We start from the raw sequence: 22,724 nt of genomic DNA on the forward strand, positions 1-22,724 counted from the left end.
TGGAACTGAGACGCCTCTGCCAGGCTGCTCTGTGCTCTCTCCTTCCAGGGCTGCGAATATGAATCTGAAAACTCTTCTCCTTGTGCTCCTCCTGGTCTTGGTGGCAATTTTTGCCTTTGTTTGTATCTTGTTGACGACAGGTGAAAAACACGCAAGCTGTGATGACCGTTCGCAAGCTTTTCTGGAGCATCTGCAGAGTGAATGGAACTGGCTCTTTGCTGATCTGACAGAAGAGGAAATGGTCCATGTGGTGCAGTACCTGAAGTCCAGCCTTGGGGCCGTCCTGGAAGATGCTTCTCATGCAAGTCCTTCTGATAACTGCATTTATTCCATTGACTTGCACTTGCCACCCAAAGCAGAGTCTCTGTTGTTTCTGGATCATGGAGGAAGCCGCCCTCCTAGGCAGGCACTGGCTGTGGTGTATTATGGAAACCAGCCAGATCCAAATGTCACCGAGTATGTGGTGGGCCCCCTCCCAGAGCCAGTGTATCACCGGGATGTGACAGTGCAGAAGTATGGAGGGCAGGTCCCGTATTATCGCAGGCCCCCACTAGTTGCTGAGTACAAGCAGATGGCACATTTCCTGCGCCGGGCAGTGTTCCCCACAGCCCCAAGTTTCATGAAAGATGTATTGCATTATGATGGGACCAACCTAGCAGCAATGACCACATCTCCCCGGGGGCTGGAGTCTGGGGATCGTGCAACTTGGCTAGTCCTGTTCCAGAATGTAACTGGCTACTTCTTACACCCAGTTGGGCTGGAAGTGCTGCTAGATCACAGCAGCCTGGATATCTCCCACTGGACTGTGAAGGAAGTATTTTACAATGGGCAATACTACAGGGACTTGGCACAACTGGAGAGAGAATTCACAGAGGGGCATGTGCGTGTGGAGAAGGTGAAGAAGGTCCCAGTTGATGGGGATTTTTCCTCAATGAAGCCCAGGGTGCACCATGCTGAACCTGGCCCTTTGAATTATGAGCTCTATGGTCCACGTTACAGTGTAAGAAAAAACCAGGTCCACTCTTCATCCTGGAGTTTTGCTTTCAGGATGGATGTGAGCAGAGGGCCACATCTCTTTGATATCAGGTTCAAAGGCCAAAGGGTTGTCTATGAGCTCAGTGTGCAGGACACCATGTCCATCTATGGTTCCAGTAATCCTGGTGGGATGTCAACCCGGTACATGGATGCGAGCTTTGGAATTGGAAGGCTTATGAACCCTCTGGTGCGAGGGGTTGACTGTCCTTATTCCGCTGCCTATCTTAATGCTTACTTTTTAGCTGAAGCAGAAAGGCCCGTCACTACCCGAGATGCCATCTGTGTTTTTGAGCAGGATACGGGGGCCCCACTTAGGCGTCATTATTCTAACCTGCAGTCTCTCTACTATGGGGGGCTGCCTGGCACTGCACTGGTCTTTCGCTCTGTGACTACCATTGGCAACTATGACTATATCTGGGACTTTATGTTCTATCCAAATGGAGCCATTGAAAGTAAAGTCCGAGCCACAGGCTATATAAGTTCATCTTTTCTCTATGGCGATGGACTAAATTATGGAAATAAGGTTGGGGATCACACCCTGGGAACAATACACACCCATTTTATTGGCTACAAGGTGGACCTGGATGTTGCTGGTAAGTGTATCATCTTCAGTAGGAAAAGTTAGATTCCGGGTGGGGCTGCTGCTCTCTGCATTTTGGATTTTTGTAAAGTCTTGTTGTGTGTAGTCCTTGTCTTTGAGTGAGTCTTGAATGGACTGCAATGTGTTCTATGTATTGTTTGGGCACAGTGGGTTGAAACAGAGAATGCCATTTTAAGGACAGCGGTGTCCTGTCAGACCAGCATCCTTCCCTTTAGGTTTAAGTTCTTTGTGCTGCCTGCCAATGGGCTCTCTGCCCTCGCTGATAAAATATTCAATGTCTTGATACACTGTGTCGAGGGCCCGGTCTCTCCTGCACACACTCAGGCACTCTGATCCAGGATACCTAAAATCAGTGGAGGCTGGTGTCTCCAATGTCACTGAGGTGATGAATCCACTCAGTCAGAGCTCTGAAAGAGCTTTTCACGATACTTTGCACCTTGGAGCGCTCCTTCAGAATTCTGTCTGAAACCTGGAGCAGATTCACTGTCCCACTGACATCGGAGCCACCAGCCGCCACTGCCTAAAACAATGAGACTTCTTTATTGTAGCAAATCCCACAGCAAAAGCTTAAGCGTTATACTCTCCAGAAATCTTTAAGCTGGTGGTCAATAGCTATTGGCTCTAAGAAATTCCAGAACAGTCACAACCTATTAATTACAACCATGACAGATCTACGCAACTGGGCTTCCCCACTGCCATCTCCATGGCTCTGAACACAGAGGAAGGGAATTGAGACTCCTGACATAAATCTTCCCAGGCAATCTAGGGCAAGGGTTTTTGGGGAATTGGGATTTGTGGCGTAAACCAACCTATGTAGTCCGTACACCGGGTTTCAAACCCTGGACAAGAAACTCGAATGATTCCTGGCGTGATCCCTCCCGGCGAATCAAAGAGGTGGATTTCTCACACCTTAAACAGAACCCCACACAGAGAGTTTGTCTAACTTTGAATGTTTTGTTGAAAACTCCAAGCTACATCGTCGAGGCCTATCAAATCCAAGAGTTAAACCCACACAAGCAGAGTCTGACAACCATAGCTTTCGCCTTGTAGCTCCACACTGCATGAGCCCAGGCAGAGAAAAGTCCAAGTGTCAGGATCAGACCTAGCCTGCTGCCACTTTGAGCTAACGATAAAGACGCAGAATCCATAGCAAATGAGAGTTCAAAGTCTATGAAAAGCATCATGGTACTTCTCATGGCAAGTCCCTAGCAATCCAAAGTTCCAATTAGAAAGATAGGCCATGTGTAGAATGCCTCCAGAGGCCCAGGTGATGGCAGGGTTTCAGGCAATGGAAAACAAGAGTGTTCCTAGCAAAGGCTCCTTGCCTTTGCCTCAGTTTTAAAAGGGAAAGTGTGACTGTAAGACACTTCCTCTGGGCCGCTTGACCCACAAGAGCTTTTCGCCTTTCAATAAGGCATCCCTATTTGGCCCTCCAATGTTAATGCTTTAACCAGGATGACCCTTTTGCAAACCCCACCCCACTTCTGTCAGGTTCTCACAGAGAGTTTCCACCCTCCCTCCTTGCCAAGGTCAAACCAGGATCTGGACGGGGTAACTCCCCACCACCACCACCACCACCACCTCTGCTCTGAGAACGCTGACAGTGATAAACTCCCACAGATTCTGATGTTCCACAGGCTGAATAGGCCCAGACCTTTCCAGACTACTTCTGATCAAATTCTAGCTACAAACTAAAAGGCCCGCTGCAATGCTGAAGCTGGTCCCTGAAACATTGGAAGATTTTCCTGTTCCTCCTACTTTGAAAGATGACTTCTTGTTGGTGTCCGTTTCTTTTGTGAGGCTAAGGTAATAGTCCCAGCGACTTGTGGCTTTATTGAACCATGGATCATACTGCAAATGCGGTCCTGAAGGACACCCTTCCTGTCCTCTGATGTTGGCCACCTTGTGCGCTTCCTCGTCCTCAGTGGAGGAGGCGATGCAGACACAGCTGTTTCTTTCACCTTGTACTGCTCCATCTAGTGGTAAAAGGGTAAGGCATCTGGCTGCAGTTTTGTATGAGTGTGTGCATATGAAGGGCTTGCGTTTCATTTGCACAGAAGGTACTCTTCCTTATGATCTGATGACCCAAGAGCCAAGCTAGACGTTACATAGGAGGTGTATTAGTCTCGTAACTTAAAAATTAAAAGCAACCTCCTAAGCCCATAATTGGTTACAGAGAGGGGAGGCCCTGTTGAGCCTTTCCCCTTCCTGCTACTTGTCTACTCTGCTCCCCTCCCCTCCCAAACCTGCTTTTTTCTCTGTGGGGGGAAATACATGGAACCTTGGCAGGAAGAAAAAGGGATAAAACACAATCATTCTACCTCTGTGCCTGATTACAGCCTCTGAGGCTGCTTTTCATTAAAGAGAGAGAGAGATGCAGCCTTGATTCACTGTTTTTGCTTCTTTTAAATTTTGTTTTAACTGTTTTATTCTGTTTTTATTTTCATTTTATCTTGTACACTGCTCCGAAATTTTCAATGGGGAGCAGTATATAAATATTCTAAATAAATAAATAAATAAATAATGTCTAATTAGCTCTCGATTGTCTCCCTGATAGTGTGCCAACAGAACATACACAGAAAGCACTGGGATTTCACCAAAGCTCCAGCAAAGCCCTGCTAAAATGTAATAAAATATCAGGAACATGGCTGGGTGATCATTCCAAATTAGTTCACAGAACTATAGATTTTCTCCCAAAGGCAGGCTATCCTGAACCTAAAGCATAAACAGATGTCTTTCCAGCCTCTTCTTGGAAAATCTCCAGCAGAGCAAATTCAACCATCTCTCTAATCAACTTGTTTCAGTGAAGAAGTGCTCCTACAAATGAGAGAATTTACCAAATGTTTAACCTAAATCCTCCTTCCAGTAGCTCTGAACAATTTTCAGAAGGGGCCGACATACGGGTATACCAGCTGCAGGGGGGCTGAACCCACCCAGAGCCTTCACAGGGCACAAGTCTATGTAAGATTTTTCTTCACCCAGGATGAGGCTGATCATCTTCTGGTCCACACATTTCCAGCTTTTCCTTCTGCAGTTCCTCTTCTGTTAGCATACATAGAGTGAAGAAGTGTATCAGAGGGTTGTATCCAATGCTAGTCCTACTTAAAGTAACCCCATTGAAATTAATGGGGCTTAAGTTAGTAATTTAAGTGCCATTTGTTTTAATGGGACTACTCAAAGTAGGACTAACATTGGATACAAGCCAGAGGCTGCAACTCACCTGCCTTCAAGTCTCTCATTTCCAGCATGGGCTGCCCTTTCTAAGGCTGCACCTAACCATTCCAGCTTTTCACATTTCTGGCAGGGGTCTGGGTAGAAAAAGCTTCTTCTCTCAGCAAGTGGCTGCCTATCAGCTGATCAGCCACCTTATTGACTGCCTCAGCAATCCTGCCTTGGTGCTCCGGAAAGGAGTTTCTAGGTCAGCTTCAGCCCCTGGTAGCTGCTGACCATATGTTTCTTGTAGCTCTTCCTGTGCATCCTTCAAGCTTATTTAAGTTCTTCTTCAAGCAACAGACACAGTCCTGTGGTATTTTTTTCTGGAGTTACTGCATGATCATCTTCTGGTCCACACATTCAGTAAAATGTTCTGATTTCTGTTAGGAGTGCTGCTGCTATTTGCTCTGCCTTAGTTCAGTCTCATCAGCACACCAGTTTTGCACAAATGGGAGTAAGTGGTTCAAGATGAGCACCCCCTTCTCTCACTTAAGTAAAGCCAGGATATTCAGATCCTACTTGATTCCTGGCTGTTGTCATCGCCGTTCTGATAGCTGAATGAGAGAGACATGAACACACCCTCCATGCCACAAGTAAGGCAGAGGCTGGTTTCCTAGACTGTAAAAGGTCGAACCCATTAATTTATATGGGGTCGAGGGGGGGGGATAAGAGTATTTCAAAACTTGGGACAAGAATGAGAAATGTGGAAATAAGTTGCAGGATCTTTCTAGACTGGGTAAGACTGAGGTGCTCAGCCTGACCCTAAATTTCCTTCTAGTGATGCAGTCTTTCCATAAAGGCACCACATGAAAAACTAATTGCTGTCCGAGTCCCCAAGTGAGGAACTAGCAGTTCCGACTGGGAAGGGTGTTCCATTGTTTAACCCAGGCTGTGAACTCTAAAGCCTCCTCCTTTTGGCCCTTACCCAATTAAGTCACATTTCCTGGAGTAACTATCGCAGCTTGCTGTATAGCTCCAGCAGCAGCCAAACGGGACTGACTTCGTGAAAAGGGTTATAGGGGCTACAAGGCACTCCTTTGCAGCAATGAACGCAAAAGCCCTCCTCATCCTCCTTACGCTTGCTCTGGTTACTATTCTTGCCTTAGTGTGTGTGTTGCTGACCAGGAATGAGGGCTCTGCTCAATGTGGTGCTGAATCTCAGCCTTCCCTGACTGGAAGGCACAATAACCAGAGCCTGGTATTTGCTGCTCTGTCAGCAGAAGAGATGGTCCTGGTCGTGAAGTATCTACAGTCCCACCTGGGACTGCCCTTTGTAGATGCTTATCATGCCAGCTCTTCTGATAACTGCATTTACTACCTGGACGTGGAACTTCCCCGCAAAGAAGAGGTGCTTCGCTTCCTCGATCGTGGTGGACCACAACCACCTCGACAGGCACTGGCTGTGGTGTACTTTGGAAACCAGCCAGATCCAAATATCACAGAGTACGTGGTGGGCCCATTCCCCAAGCTATTGTATCATCGGGATGTGACCGTGCAAAAGTATGGAAAGAAGTTATCCTACCATGGAAGAACTGTGATGGGCAATGAATATGAGCAAATCCAGAAATTTGTAGTGGAGAAGAAATTTCTTGAGGCACCCACTTTCCTGAAAGAGGCATTTGGACACAATGGGAGCAACTTTGCAGGTCTCACATCAGCCCCTCGGGGGTTCCAGTCTGGAGATCGTTCTACTTGGATTGGATTGTTCCAGAAAGTAAAGGGCTACTTCCTGCATCCAGTAGGAATGGAGGTGCTGGTAAACCACAGCAGTCTGAACATCTCCAACTGGAGTCTGCCAAAGGTATTCTACAATGGCCACTATTATAATGGCATGGCAGAGCTGGAAAGAGAATTCAGAGAGAATCGGGTGCCTGTGGCAAAACTGAAGACCATCTCAACTGATGGGGGGATTTCCTCAATGGATCGAAGGAGACCCCCTCTGGGATCTGGTCCTTTGCACTATGAGCCTTGTGGGCTGCGTTATAGTGTGAGAAACAACCAGGTAGTTTCCCCATCTTGGAGTTTTGCCTTCAGGATCGATGTGCACAGAGGACCACATATCTACAACATCAAATTTAAGGATCAAAGGATTGTCTATGAACTCAGTGTTCAGGAAGCCATGTCTGTTTATGGCTCTAATAGCCCTGCTGGGATGCTAACTCGATATATGGATGCAAGTTTTGGAATTGGGAGGTACACTTATTCCCTGGTCCGGGGAGTTGATTGCCCTTACTCTGCCACCTATCTCAATGCTGTTTATTTAGTTGAAACCTTGAAACCAGAAGTGCAGAAGAACTCCATTTGTGTTTTTGAGCAAAATGTAGGGGGGCCTTTTCGACGACATTACTCCAACCTTGAGTCTCTCTACTATGGGGGGCTGCCTGGCTCTGCACTTGTATTGCGTTCTGTGGCTACTTTGGGCAACTACGACTATATCTGGGACTTTGTATTTCATCCAAACGGTGCCATTGAAAGCAAAGTCCGAGCCACTGGTTACATAACTTCATCTTTCTTCTACGGTGATGGGCTGAACTATGGCAACAAAGTTGCAGATAACACCCTTGGCACGATCCATACTCATTTAGTCAACTACAAAGTGGACTTAGATGTGGGAGGTAAGTTCTTGTGATCTGATTACTACAGTTTTGCTCTATTTTCTGATGCTGTTGGCAGCTCTGCTAAGCACTACTGTTGCTTCTTGACTCTCTCCTATTCCATCACTACTGTGTATTTATCACTCCCTGAAAAAGTACAAAGATGGTAATTGTATGGAGATGGTCAGGAGAATGAATCAAGGAACTTAGTAAGTAGATAAGGGAGAAAGGTACAGAACTACGGGGCAATAAAGCTCCCTGCTACTCACTGGAATTCTTTCCAAATTCTGGTTCCTAAGCCTTCATTATTGTGTGCGTGTAATCTGCATATGTCGTAAAGCTGAGATTCTTCTGAAGTTGAATTTGAAGAAATGCCAGGCCTGTGTTTCTATGCTGTGTTTTTATCCCTCCCCCATGCTGTTTCCTTGACTAAAGAGCAAGCAGGAGAGATTTTGTTAGGAAAATGGTACGTGGCAGGATTAAACACCCCCTTCCCCCTTAGCACTATCCTGATCCAATTCTTTTTTTAACAAAAAACCCTGCCCCCAAAAGGAAGAAGACCCTGTCATTAGAGGGAGACTCTTGCCTCAGTCATTCATGATCTGATTACATCCAGGCTGGACTACGGTAATGCGCTTTGCATGGGGCTGCCTTTAAGGACAGTCTGGAAACTTAAAACGTTGCAGAATGCAGCCACCGGATACTTTTGGGCACTGGGAGGCTGTTCATGTGATATCAATACTTTGCCAGCTGCATTGGTTGCCAGCATGTTTCTGAGTTGAATTTAAAGAACTGGTCTTAAACTTTAAAGCTTTAAACAGTTTGGGCTCAAGTTACTTGAAGGACCTCCTTCTGTACTGGATTGCCTGCACTCCTGAAGTCATCAGCAGAGGCATATCTCACCTGTTCACTGCCAAGGGCAGTTAGGCTGGTAAGTACAAGAGAGAGGGCCTTTTCAGTGGTGGCTCTTCACCTCTGAAATCAGCTTAATGTGTCAGGCCCCTTCTTTTCACGTCTTCAGGGAGGCTCTGAAGACCCACTTGTTTTTTCTGGGACTTTTCATAATCTGTGGGGTGCAGGTTTTATTGATACAAGTTTTATAGTGTTTTATAGTATTTTATTACATATTTAGTTATTGCTTTTCTATTTGTTTTTGCATTGTTTATATCTTGTATACCACCTTGAGAGGGTTCTATCCTATTGTGCTAGTTCTGGGTTATATCCAGTGTTATGAGAGTGGAAGAATTAATGTTAAATGTTTTAATTTTTTGTAAACTGCTCAGAGAGCTCCGGCAATGGGTTGGTATTGTTATATAATAAAAAAATTAAAAAAATTAAAGAAGGCCTAAAAATCATTTGAAAGAAAGAAAAGTTGGTCTAGGTTGCCACTGGACTTCTTGTCTCAGAGTTTCTCCTGAGAGACATTTGGTGAGGTGCTTCCAAATGGAGGACTCCTAGCACTATCAATTGGAAGGCATTTTGCAGCCTATCTTTTCTTTTTTATGGTAAGGAAAAAGTGGTAAAACACATGAGAGTTATAAATGGAAGACAATGTTGTCTGGAGACCCTGTAAAATTCTGCCAATGAGGTAGGGCAGTTACACAACAAAAGTCTTATCTGGAAGCAGGAGTATACTACTGTTTTTGCAGGGGGAAGGGTGACATCTTTGTATTACCTCACTTTTTTGTTGGACTCAGACACTCCCAAAACTCTTCTGATTCTCTAAATATCACTGTTATATTTACCTGGTGTGAAAAAAAGCATTCTGTTGATGCTCACAGGTTATATTCTGTGACTTAAGGCAAGGCAATTCAAACCTGGGCCCAGTCTCCATGGGCAATTTAATGCAGAGGGAGAGCGCACTGGGGTCATTCGTGACAGATGGTGCTGTGGCCATTCCACAGCAACCCTGCCTCTTCCCTCTGGGAAAGCTGCATTTTCTGGAAGTGAGCCATCTACATGGAGACACATTCAGAAGCATTTTCAGCTTTTATCTAGTTTTTCATGAAATCACCTTTCGTCCTCTAGCGGCACGTGAAACAAAAAAAGCAAAGTATGTACTATCGCTTCCATGGGTCACACCACACTTGAAACAGTCGTACTCTGGGTTTTGGTGGGTGGAGTCCACTGAACATTATTCATCCCGGAGGTGCTGCTCAGCAAATGAGAGAGCTGCTCCCCACCCAGGTCCATGCTCCCCTGCTTAGGGAAGTTTACTGGAAATACTAAATTAAGCACCTAGTTTACCCCCACACCTCTCCCTCTCATCCACCATTGGGATATTGATTGCGAAAGATTAAAAGAGCGTTACCAACTCCTTTCCCTTGATCCACCTCTGAAAAGATGAGGAGGATTAACGACAACAATAACAAATTGGCCAGTCTTTCCTTGCCCACCAGCCTGTTCCTCAACCAGCCTTTCCCTTCGCTGCCAGCCTGCACGCCTCCTCAAAACACCGCTCCCAGTGCCGCTTAAATAAGGCTGTCAGAACCTTTGCTCTATATAAATCTGCATGTGTGCATATAGAGGCATCCCAATGTATGGTGTATGCGGGGGAGCGTGCAGTAGGGAATTGGCTCCCCCCCCCCATGTTACATCTAACTCCCCTGCTGCTCTTCCCCCCCAACTCCCAAACTCCTGTTTTGCTTCTGCTTCCAGGTGGCGGGCTTCTGGGTTCTAGCTGTGCATGTTGTTGTTGTTGTTTTAAAAAAGTAGACCTTGTAAGCTTGAAATCTGTCTATACCTGCCCTGAAAGGTAAGTTCAATGTCACCTGAATAAGCTCAGCAAACCAACTTCAGTAGTTTCTGACTGAAAAGGTTTGATTTTAAGCCTATGTTTCTGCTTTTTTGTTCTTGCTGCAGTCCTATACTCAAAATGGATGCATGATGATGCATGCATTCAACACATGAAGTTTTCCTCTTCTTGCATCTCCATGCCTGGGATTAGCTCCAGCAGGATGGAAACATATTAACTAAGCAGCTCATTACTCTCTTCCCGTTTCCCCTTTTCTAGGTGTGAAAAATTCTTTGTTAGCCAATGACATGACTTTTGAGACAGTCAAGGTCCCTTGGAGCCCAGACCGAGAGATCCTCCAAATGAAAATGGTGAAAAAAGTCTTGGATACTGAGGACAAGGCTGCCTTCCGTCTTCATGACAACATGCCAAGATACATATATTTTGCATCAGATAGCACAAACAAATGGGGCCATAAACAGGGCTACCGGATCCAGTCAATTAGCTTTGCTGGGGACCACCTTCCAGAGTCAGATTCCATGGAGCGAGCTGTCAGCTGGGGCAGGTAAGTGGCTACTCTCCAAGCACTGAAGCCCAGATAGATACTGTGAGCCTTTGGCATTCCTTAAATGTGAGTGTTGTGTCTTTGAATGGTGTGACGTGAATCTTCATAGAATTTGTTTTGGCCAGGGGCCGATCTACACCAAGCAGGATATAACACTTTTAAAACAGTATGAAAACTGTATATGTAATGTGTCCTGGGCCTGAACAGTTGTCATAACCATTATAAACCGTTATAAGCAGTAGTGTAGATCCTGCCATATATAGGGCCATCACTCTAGTTCTCTTCAGGTTCTTCCTTAGCTATGCTGATCAGCTGCGATGAGAAAAGTTTTGCAGTCTTGGAAAGGTTTTTCATAAACTTGTATAATGTCTGAATATTTTTATTTATTCATAATAATATTTATTTTATTAAAATATTCAGGTATTATAGAAGCAAATAGGACCAAATAAGACCATTAAAACGACTTAGAATTAAATTTAAAACAATTCTAATACTTAAAGAAATAAAAACAACTTTAAAACTTGAAAAACAATTCAAGAGCAACTTCAAAACTTTAAAATGCCTTCCACAGCAGAATTAAGAGCAGGAGAGCATCTTAAAACCAGAGTATAGAGCCAATACATTTAAAATACTAAAAAGTCATATAGGACAACATTTTTATTAATGATTTGGACGAGGCGGTGCAGGGAACGCTTATCAAATTTGCAGATGACACAAAATTGGGTGGGATAGCTAATACCCTGGAAGACAGAAACAAACTTCAAAGTGATCTTGATAGGCTGGAGTGCTGGGCTGAAAACAACAGAATAAAATTTAATAGGGATAAATGCCAAGTTCTACATTTAGGAAATAGAAACCAAAGGCACAGTTACAAGATGGGGGATACTTGGCTCAGCAATACTACAAACGAGAAGGATCTTGGAATTGTTATAGATCGCAAGCTGAATATGAGCCAACAGTGCGATATGGCTGCAAGAAAGGCCAATGCTATTTTGGGCTGCATTAATAGAAGTATAGCTTCCAAATTACGTGAGGTACTGGTTCCTCTCTATTCGGTCCTGGTTAGGCCTCATCTAGAGTATTGCATCCAGTTCTGGGCTCCACAGTTCAAGAAGGACGCAGACAAGCTGGAGCGTGTTCAGAAGAGGGCAACCCGAATGATCAGGGGTCTGGAAACAAAGCCCTATGAAGAGAGACTGAAAGAACTGGGCATGTTTAGCCTAGAGAAGGGAAGATTGAGGGGAGACCTGATAGCACTCTTCAAATACTTAAAAGGTTGTCACACAGAGGAGGGCCAGGATCTCTTCTCGATCCTCCCAGAGTGCAGGACATGGAATAACAGGCTCAAGTTAAAGGAAGCCAGATTCCAGCTGGACATCAGGAAAAACTTCCTGACTGTTAGAGCAGTACGACAATGGAATCAGTTACCTAGGGAGGTTGTGGGCTCTCCCACACTAGAGGCATGCAAGAGGCAGCTGGACAAGCATCTGTCAGGGATGTTTTAGGGTGGATTCCTGCATTGAGCAGGGGGTTGGACTCGACGGCCTTGTAGGCCCCTTCCAACTCTGCTATTCTATGATTCTATGACAAAAAAGCCTGCCTAAGACTGAACAAAGAAGGAGCCAGTCTAAGCTCACTTGGGAGAGAGTTCTACAGGCAGGAGGTTGCCACAGAGAAGGCTCTGTTCCTTGATGGTGGGACACAAAGAAGTGCCTCCGAAGAGGCTTTTAAACTATGGGCAGGCAGGTTTATATGGGAGGAGGCGGTCTTTCAGATATCCCCCAAGACAGTTGAGCCTGGAAACAGATTGGCAGCAAGTACCATTGATACAAGGCCTGTGTAATATAATCTACAAAGCATGCACCAAAAAGTAATTTGGCCATTGCACTAGCTGTAGTTTCTGAACAGTCTTCAAGGGCAGCCCCACATGGAATGCTTTACCATAATCTAATATTTTCCATGCAATCATGTTTTCAACAGAACAGAGTGCTCTTGAGCATGAGCAGACTGACTTTTGCTCACTACTTTTGCTCTACACACCTGAGATTTTTTTTAAGGAGCAGGACTACCAAGTGGAGGATTAAGACCTTCTATTTACAACTTAACTATTGGGGTGGGAGTGGGAAGCAAGGGTCCTACTGCCCAATTTAGCAGCCATTGATTTTATACTTCCATTGGGCTTCACATAAATGTGGGGAGTGTCTTCATAGCCGATTCCCTCAAAACACTGCAGCAACACTGCTGCGAAATAGAACCAATAAATATAGATGGCAGGAGAAAACCTATATCCAGCCAGAACACTGCAGCACCAGCAGCCATTTGGTTCATCATCCCTGCCCTGCGTTCCCACACTTACTCTAGAGGGAGTTAAAAAATCTCAATTGGGCTTGGATCTGAACCCAGCAACACCCACTGGGCTTAACCCGTACCAAGGCCGAGAAACAATGAGATGACCTTGGAGCAACAACAACAACAACAAAAATCACAGTAAACCCACATTACAGTTGTGGCGCAGTTTTGGGGATAAAAGCCCGACACGGCTTCGAGTTGGTGGCTGCGTCATATAAACAATGCAGCAGCAATGGGGTAAATAGGCCATATAGACACTGCTACGACACAGGCTCTGAACACCAGGCCCGGCCACGGCTACTCCCTGCTCAAGCCAAGCACCACCGCTTGATACGCCTGAGGCGAAGGATAAAAACTACCTTCCTGCAAACTATGTGGAGAAAGGGGTTCAATGGAGAAGGATTTCAATATATAAAATAATATGCTGTGAGTTATATGTGCTGAGGTGAATTATTGTCAGAGTGGGTGCTAAATGCATAAACTTCAGATGATAAATGCCAAACAGACACGTGGGATTTTTGTGGTAGTTAAAACAAAATGATTAAAATTTATTTTTAAAAGTTTACAAGCTTTGTCTCAAATTAAAACATTTCAAAACCTTTTGAAACCTTTCATCCAATCCTGTCACCCATTCACATGCACGCTTTCCTTTCTCTCACGCAATCACTCTTGAATTTTATTATCAGTATTATTTTACACAAACCATCTGCACACCCCACTCAAAAGACACCACTCTCTATACTGAACCTCAAACTCTCCAGAACAATAGTACTCTACACACAGAGAGCTCAAGCACTAAAGGCTAAAGACTCTAAGAGTGCCTAAAAAGCCTCCTCAATCCCCTCCGTCCTTCCCTTATATATGAATCCTCCCCCTCCTCAGACATTCTAACTCCGCCCACTCAGGTCAACATTCTAAACACACCACAGACGTACAAACTTCAGACATTTATTTATTATTTATTTTATTTTATTTATTTATTATTGCATTTATATCCCGCCTTTTTTCCTCCAAGGAACCCAAGGCGGCATACATAATCCTCCTCCTCCTCTCCATTTTTTCCTCATAACAACAACCCTGTGAGGTGGGTTGGGCTGAGAGTCTGTGACTGGCCCAAAGTCGCCCAGTGGGTTTCCATGGCCGAGTGGGGACTAGAACCCGGATCTCCCGGCTCCCAGTCTGACACTCTAGCCACTACACCACACTGGCTCTCACTATACCACACTGACATACATTAGGGAACTGACTTGTGGGGTGTAACGCCACAGACTCCACCCCGTGTAGGCATGGTAGGAGAGGAATAAAAAGGATTTAAACTAATGTGTGGAAGTTAATTGTGGAGAAGCCTATGTTGCCTTTGTAGAATAGAAGTCTATTTGATCTTGTTAGGTAGTTGTGTGTTTTTTATTTCAGTATTAGGCTTTATTCTCTCGCTTAATTCTAAACTGTTGAATTAGGTCACTTTATTTGTATTGTTTTATTCAATGTCATATGGATTGATATTTTTATTATGCATGAGATCCAGATTTAGGTGTGTGCAATTGGGCCGGTGGGAGCTGTTTCATCCACCCCTTCTTCCCCATTGGCAGTCCCCCAAATATGCTGCACAGATCAAAGGGCCTGTGGAATGGGGGAAGGTTGTGGTGCAGGGGGCTGAGAGGGAAAGGGGGATCCCTCCCAATTCGGGCAGAAGCACCTTCCATGACCAGAGTTCCTCCTCACCGAAGGGGCCTCTGCTCAATTTCCCCCACATCATGGCCGACCCCATTCAGTAGGCCCCTTGACCTTTAGTGCAGAGTCTTCCAGTGTCTGGAGTGGATGGGAAGGAAGGGGTGGGGCAGTCTGCTCTCACCAGCTCTGTCGCACGGGTCTAAATCTGGATCTAATTCAATATATGTATGTACTGACATTATGGCTGTTTGTAATGTCCTTCCCTCTTACATTTTTTGGATTCTTATATTTATTGCTGTTCATTTGATACGTTGTGAGCTGCTTTGGGCACAATCTTGTAGGAAAATGGCATGCAAAGGAAGGGACGGTGTTGATTTCCCAGAGGCCATGTCCCAGTTCAGGATAGCATCCAGTCCTGGGAGCTGCTATTGGCCATGAGCCAAAGGCATGTGCCACCCCATGATATTGAGCCTCATGCCGGGGAGGGGGTATCATTCAGTCTCAACAATGTTTTGCTTGGTTGTTTTTTGTTTGTACGTTTATGTTTGTTTGTTTTTGCTTTTCAGGTATAAGCTGGCCGTCACCAAGCGAAAAGAGGAAGAACCTTTCAGCACCAGCATCTATAATCAGAATGACCCATGGACACCTTCAGTTGCCTTTGCTGACTTCATAGACAATGAGACCATTGTCAATGAGGTGAGTTATGATCTCTCTGGGGTGCTTGTGATCTTCATGTCACCCCAAACCCACACAGGGATTGGACAAGGTGTGGATCTCCCAACCTAGGGCTGTCTTCACGACACCAGGTTGGCGCCCCCCTCCCAAACCCCTCAGTTTCCCTCTCCCAGGGTGGCGCTGGGTAATCCCGACGCCAAGGTGGAAGTGTCGGGTTTCTGGGCAGCCATCCAGGTACTGGAGCCTCCCCTGCCTTCTTCCTGGTGGAAGGCGACCAATCACCAGTCACCTTCCACCAGGCACTGGCCCCAGATTGGCCCCGGAGTGACATCAGATGGTGTAAGTGCAGTACTGATGTGGCTCCAATTGAAAACATTGGGGTGATGTTTCACAGGAGAGCGTGAAGCTGTGGCTGTGAAGCTGCGCCTGTGTTACCTACCTGATCTGCAGCCATCGTGGGGCTTTCCCCGTGTATAGACCATCCCATGGAAGTAGATGGCCAGGCACATCTCTGTGTGTGTGTGTGTGTGTGTGTGTGTGTGTGTGTTTTCTCTTCTTTTACATGGCCCTTTGTTGAAATTAGCATGATGTGTGGAATGTAGTCAGGAAAGAGATCCAATGTACGGACTGCCCATTTTAAGAGGAGGAATAAACATTATGAGGCAAAAACAAAGGTTTCCAAACATGCCTTTCCTGGTTTACACAAGTAGAGGGATGATGGCGGTGGGTGGGGGGCATTTTCAGGAAAGAATCAGTAGGTGGAAGGAAGTGCTTAAAACTTCCCAACTACCACTTTTCTCCTGCAAGCGCACCTCAGGCTATTGTAATCTGTTTCCCCACCCCCACCGCTAGATTCTGAGACAAGAAGGCTGCCTGACTGGGGGAAGCGGCCCCTGGGTAAACCAGCAGGGGAGAAACAGCAGGTGTGGGAAGGGTAACACACACACTCATACGCCCCCATATTTGCCCCCCCCCATATTTGGATTGCACTGGCAAACATGGGCCTTAGGAACCCCAAAAGCAGGTTTCCTTCTCTTGAGTGCAGAAAGCTGCAAGTTGGATTCATGTTTTACCCAGATCAAGCAGGTTCACACAGCTTCAACTTGTGGGGGGCGGGGGGCGGCGGTGTTGTTATTTTTATTTACTTATTGTATTTCTATACCGCCCAATAGCCGAAGGTCTCTGGGCAGTTCACAAAAATTAAAACCATGAAGTACAATTCAAAGTATAAAACAAGCAACAGTATAAAAACACAGTATAAAAGTACAATATAAAAACAGAACCAGGATAAAACTGAGCAGCAGTGGAGAGATTTATACATATTTAAAATACAAGTTTAAAAGAGCAAAGTAAAAAAGGCTAAGATGACAAACTGTTAAAATACTAGGGAAATAAAAAGGTTTTCACCTGTCGTCAAAGAGAGTATATAACCTAGGTGCCAAGCAAACCTCTCTAGGGAGTTCATTCCGCAGCTGGGGCAGAGAAGGCCCTCCTCATGGTAGCCACCTGCCTCACTTCCTTTGGCAGGGGTTCACGGAGAAGGACCCTTGAAGACAATATTAGGTTCCAGGCAGGTACATATGGGAGGAGGCGCTCCTTCAGATAGCCTGGCCCCAAGCTGTTCAGGTCTTTGAATGTTAACACCAGCACTTTGAATCAGGCCAGACCTGGACTCGCAGCCAGTGAAGCTGGAAAAGGATTGGCATGATGTGGTCTCATTGGCCAGACCTTGTTAACAAACGTGCTGCCCTGTTCTGTACCAGCTGAAGTTTCCAGACTGTTTTCAAAACCAGCCCCACATATAACACATTGCAGTAATCCAGATGACAGGTTATCAGAGCATGGATAACTATAGCTAGGTTATCTCTGTTCAGATAAGGACGCAGTTAGTATATCAGCCTAAGCTGATATAAAAAGGTGCTCCTTGCCACTGAGTCCACCTGTGCCTCAAATGACAGTTCTGGATCCAAGAACACCCCTAATCCTTTAGGGGGAGTGCAACCACATCCAGAATAGGTTGAACATCATCTAGCCAGACAAACGAACCACTTGCTAACAGTACCTCCGTCTTGTCTAGATTGAGTCATAGTTTCTTGGCCCTCATCCAGTCCATTACGTGCTCAGGCGATGATTCAGAACAGCCACTGCCTCACCTGGGTTTGATGAAAAGGAGAGGTAGATCTGGGTGTCATCCGCATATTGATGACACCTCAACCCACATCTCTGGATTACCTCTCCCAGCGGTTTCATGTAGATGTTGAACAGCATAGGGGATAAAATAGAGCCCTGTGGAACCTCATGGCCTAGGTGCCATGGCACACAGAGCAATAAACCTCCAGCACTACCTTCTGGAATCGGCCATCCAAGTAGGAGCAGAACTACTGCAACACAGTGCCTCCAACTTTCAACTCAGACAACCTATCCAGAAGGATACCATGGTTGATGGTATCAAAAGCCACCAAGAGGTCCATGAGAACCAACAGGGCCACATACACCCTGTCTCTCTCTCTGCAAAGGTCATCTCACAGGCGACCAAAGCATTTTCCATTCCAAAGCCAGGCCTGAAGCCCGATTGTAATGGATCTAGACAATTCATTTTATTCAAGAGTGCCCTGAGTTGTCCTGCAACCACCCGCTCAAGCACCTTGCCCAGGAAGGGGATGTTCGCCACTGGCCTATAACATCTTCTGGGTCCAAGTTAGGCTTTTTTAGGCGTGGTTCGATTTCCTGACTGTTAGAGCAGTACGACAATGGAATCAGTTACCTAGGGAGGTTGTGGGCTCTCCCACACTAGAGGCATTCAAGAGGCAGCTGGACAACCATCTGTCAGGGATGCTTTAGGGTGGATTCCTGCATTGAGCAGGAGTTGGACTCGATGTAGGCCCCTTGTAGGCCCCTTCCAACTCTGCTATTCCATGATTCTATGATACCACCTCTTTTCAAGAGGCCTGCACCACTCCCTCTCTCAGGGAGGAATTTACAACCTCCTGGACCAAGCCAGCGATCTCCTCCTTATTTGCTGTAGTGAGCCATGAAGGGCAAGGGTCAAGCACACTTGGCCAAGCATTAGGCAGACTGAGGAAGCCACCTCAGGCAGCTGATTTTGTGTGTCACGAAAGGGCAATAATAATTTCTTATTATTATAATTCACTGCTGGGGGAGAAGCACTTGTTGAATTTTCTGCCTCAAGAAGCAAAATAATTTTAAAGTCTTTGATTTAAATTAATACAGTAATGCAACATGTTAACATAGTTTACAGTCAGAATTTTATATTGTTTTAAAAATAGGTCTAAGGTAGAGACTTTGGGCATGTCTACACCAGCCCTATGTCCCAGGATCATCCCGGGATTGTTCCCGTGCATCCAAATGCCACACAGGGGATCCCGGGAGCAGGCAGGGACGCTCCCTCCATTTTCTTGGGATAACCCTTAGGTGTGGAAAGGGCCTTTGTGTTTCCAAAAAAGTTCATGTTCATTGTCTCGTATGGATATCTTTTAGCTCACAATGTCTTCCCATAATATTTCATGCGTTTGTGGTAGTGCCAAAATAATCCGACCAGCCTTGGCTACTCTGTACTTTAACTGTGTGGGGAGGAGGAGAGATTTGATGCTCCATTGCGAAGCAGCCAAATGGCTTGGGCAGGCCCTGGGACAATCACAATCACTGGCACACTTTGGTGATGTTATCCTGGTCCACATAGAACAAATGTGATGGCCGATTAACCTGTGATTTCCATCCCTGTGCATTTTTGTGTCATGATAGTATGCAGGAGGGAACCTACCCTTTTTACAAAGCAATCCAGTTTGAAATGCACCCATATGAGTTGACAGTTCTTCACTTACCAATTTGAGGTAATTTCAAAATAGAAAGGCCACGTTAAATATTCAACAAGTTCTCATTAAATATTTCAAGTTCAGGTGCATCTCAAATGGTGTTGATTAGAACAAAAAATTCCTGCTGAGGCCAATTACCTATCAATTGCTAAAATCATCTTCTTGGCTCGCCGCTCTGACCATGTTAGTCCACTTCTGAAATCTCTTCATTGGCTTCCAATTCACCTCAGAATCCAATATAAACTTCTCCTGTTGATCTACAAAGCTTTTCACTGTCTAGCTCCTTCCTATCTTTCCTCTCTCATCTCACACTATTGCCCCGCTCGTGCTCTTCGCTCCTCTGATGCCATGTTTCTCACCTGCCCAAGGGTCTCTACTTCCCTTGCTCGGCTTCGTCCATTTTCTTCTTCTTATTATTATTATTATTATTTATTTATATAGCACCATCAATGTACATGGTGCTGTACAGAGTAAAACAGTAAATAGCAAGACTCTGCCGCATAGGCTTACAATCTAATAAAATCATAGTAAAACAATAAGGAGGGGAAGAGAATGCCAAGAGGTACAGGGAAGGGTAAGCAGGCACAGGGTAGGGAAAAACTAACAGTAGAAAGTAACAGTAGAAGTCTGCACAACATCAAGTTTTAAAAGCTTTAGGAAAAAGAAAAGTTTTTAGTTGAGCTTTAAAAGCTGTGGTTGAACTTGTAGTTCTCAAATGTTCTGGAAGAGCGTTCCAGGCATAAGGGGCAGCAGACGAAAATGGACGAAGCCGAGCAAGGGAAGTAGAGGCCCTTGGGCAGGCGAGAAACATGGCATCAGAGGAGCGAAGAGCACGAGCGGGGCAATAGTGTGAGATGAGAGAGGAGAGATAGGAAGGAGCTAGACCGTGAAAAGCTTTGAAGGTTAACAGGAGAAGTTTATATTGGATTCTGAAGTGAATTGGAAGCCAATGAAGAGATTTCAGAAGCGGAGTAACATGGTCGGAGCGGCGTGCTAAGAAGATGATCTTTGCGGCAGAGTGGTGAACAGAAACCAACGGGCTGATGTGAGAAGAAGGAAGGCCAGAGAGAAGAAGGTTGCAGTAGTCCAACCGTGAAATAACCAGTGCATGAACAAGCGTCTTGGCAGAAGAGACAGACAAAAATGATCGAATCCTGGCAATATTATACAGGAAAAATCGACAAGATTTAGCTACTGCCTCAATATGAGGAATAAAGGAGAGCGAGGAGTCGAAGATAAAGCCAAGGCTACGAGCTTCCTTGACCGGAGTAAGCGTAACATCATTGACAGTAAGAGAGAATGAGAGATGAGGAGAAGGTTTAGGAGGAAAAACAAGCAATTCAGTCTTTGCCATGTTGAGCTTCAAGCGACGATGAAACAGCCAAGCTGAGATATCTGAAAGACATGCCGAGATACGATCGTGAACATCAGGAGAAAGTTCCGGAGATGACAGATATAGTTGTGTATCATCGGCGTACAGATGATATTGGAGACCATGAGATTGAATAAGCTTGCCCAAGGGCAACATGTATAAGGAAAACAACAATGGGCCAAGCACCGAGCCTTGCGGAACCCCTACTGAAAGGGGTTGCCCCTTACGCCTGGAACGCTCTTCCAGAACATTTGTGAACTACAAGTTCAATCGCAGCTTTTAAAGCTCAGCTAAAACCTTTTCTTTTTTCTAAAGCTTTTAAAACTTGATTTTGATCTTACTTTTGTACTGTTAGTTTTACTCTACCCTGTGCCTGTTTGGTGCATTCTCTTCCCCTTCTTATTGTTTTATTATGATTCTATTAGAATATAAGCCTATGCGGCAGGGTTTTGCTATTTTAGTGTTTTACTCTGTACAGCACCATGCACACTGATGGTGCTATATTAATAATAATAATAATAATAACAACAACAACATCAACAACAACATCAACAACAACTATAATTTGGGTTGTTTTCCCTCTCCTGCCAGTCTATCCCAAACCTCAGAAGGCTACCTTTTTGCTAATGTCATGAGGCATATGTTGAAAGGTGGGCTTCCTGAATCTTCCCCTGAGTAATCGTTGCATCCTTTCCTCTTCTGCCAAATGACATGACCCTGTGCTTTTTCCCTTCAACAGGACCTGGTTGCCTGGATCACCACCGGCTTCTTGCACATTCCGCATGCTGAGGACATCCCCAACACTGTGACCCTTGGGAACGCTGTTGGCTTCCTTTTGAGGCCCTACAATTATTTTGACGATGATCCCTCCATCTATTCCCCTGATAGCGTTTTCTTCACCAGTGAGCAGGATCCCACTTCTTGTGACGTCAACCACATTGCATGTCTGCCCAAAACGGCTGCATGCGTACCCAGCCTCCCGCCTTTCACTTATGAGGGCTTCCAAAATATGACAAGGCTCTGATACTTTCTGGATTTCGGAGGTGGGAAAGTGATGGAGACAGCTCTGCATGAAAGCTCTGTGTTAAAAGGGCTGAGCTCTTTCTGTTCAGTATCTTCTAACCCAAATGTTAACCTTTGCTTGCCTGCATTGTAAATGTTTTGAAAATTGTATTTGCAATATATCAGGACCAGATGGATTGTTCATCTGAACATTATCTTCTGTACCGGTCTGCTTCTCTTAATTGTGCTTATTTCTCTTCCCTACTAGGGAGATCTTTTGTAAGGTGGACTGTAATCCATATTACAAAATTACAGTCCACAGGTTTCTCTTTGGAGAGGAAATGACTGTTAAATTAACTAGTTCATAGTGTAGATATGCCCATTGACTAGTTAATTTAACAGTCAGAGCTTCATCACACCAGCGTTATACTGTGCAATCACTGCGAATTGTGTGCAAAGGACTCCGAAGTTTTCCAGTTTATAATCTGCTTTTACTGTGAAGTACTCCCATGCATCCTGCTTTAATTGTGCTTCTTAGCCAAAAGAAGTGTCGTATTTTAGTACCCCTTTAAGAGCTAATCTTTCGTTGTTCTCCGAACAGCCACTGGGGGCACAGGAGGAGGATGTAGGACAGAGCGACCAGTAACCCCTAAACAAGCGTCGCTGAACCCACAGCAGGCGCCCTTCCCACGGCTTGCCTGCCTCCTTTCGCCAAGGTGCATCTGGGAGAAGCGCCTGTCAACCTCAGCGGGAGGGAGGGATTTTGAAAGAGCGAACCTACATACCTAAGCTCTATTGAACTTCCAGAAAAAAGGGTCTGGGGGGGTGGGGGAAATGCAAGAACACCTTTTCTTTGCCCTTTGACTCCGGCTGCAATCCTATTACCTGGGAGTAAGACCTGTTGAACGCTTCTGAGTAGTGTGTAGGATTTCACCATCTCAAACCTTCAAAGCTGAAGCCAAAGAAGAGCTTGATGGGTCTACCCTCATGGGCTGAGGTACCATGTGTATGCTGATGATACCCAGCTTTACATCTCGGTGGGGTCTGACCTCGGTGAGGCAGTTGCTACTCTGTCTTGGT

The 22,724-nt window shown here is 45.3% G+C and overlaps 1 protein-coding gene across 2 annotated transcripts; it reads left to right on the forward strand.

The window, feature by feature from the left end:
* Positions 1-21,859, forward strand: LOC134402654 (membrane primary amine oxidase-like). 2 transcript variants are annotated; one of them, XM_063132278.1, is made up of 4 exons: positions 1-1,628; positions 10,457-10,742; positions 15,329-15,458; positions 21,382-21,859. In XM_063132278.1, the coding sequence occupies exons 1-4, from the start codon at positions 59-61 to the stop codon at positions 21,664-21,666; spliced, it is 2,271 nt and encodes a 756-aa protein (XP_062988348.1). In that variant the 5' UTR covers positions 1-58; the 3' UTR covers positions 21,667-21,859. The 2 variants fall into 2 exon arrangements, with proteins under 2 accessions (XP_062988348.1, XP_062988339.1); XM_063132269.1 differs by lacking the exon at positions 1-1,628 and adding an exon at positions 5,828-7,464.
* The last annotated feature ends 865 nt before the right edge of the window (positions 21,860-22,724 follow it).

This window comes from Elgaria multicarinata, chromosome 1 (genome assembly GCF_023053635.1).
Source record: "Elgaria multicarinata webbii isolate HBS135686 ecotype San Diego chromosome 1, rElgMul1.1.pri, whole genome shotgun sequence".
NCBI classification, from domain to species: Eukaryota; Metazoa; Chordata; class Lepidosauria; order Squamata; family Anguidae; genus Elgaria; species Elgaria multicarinata.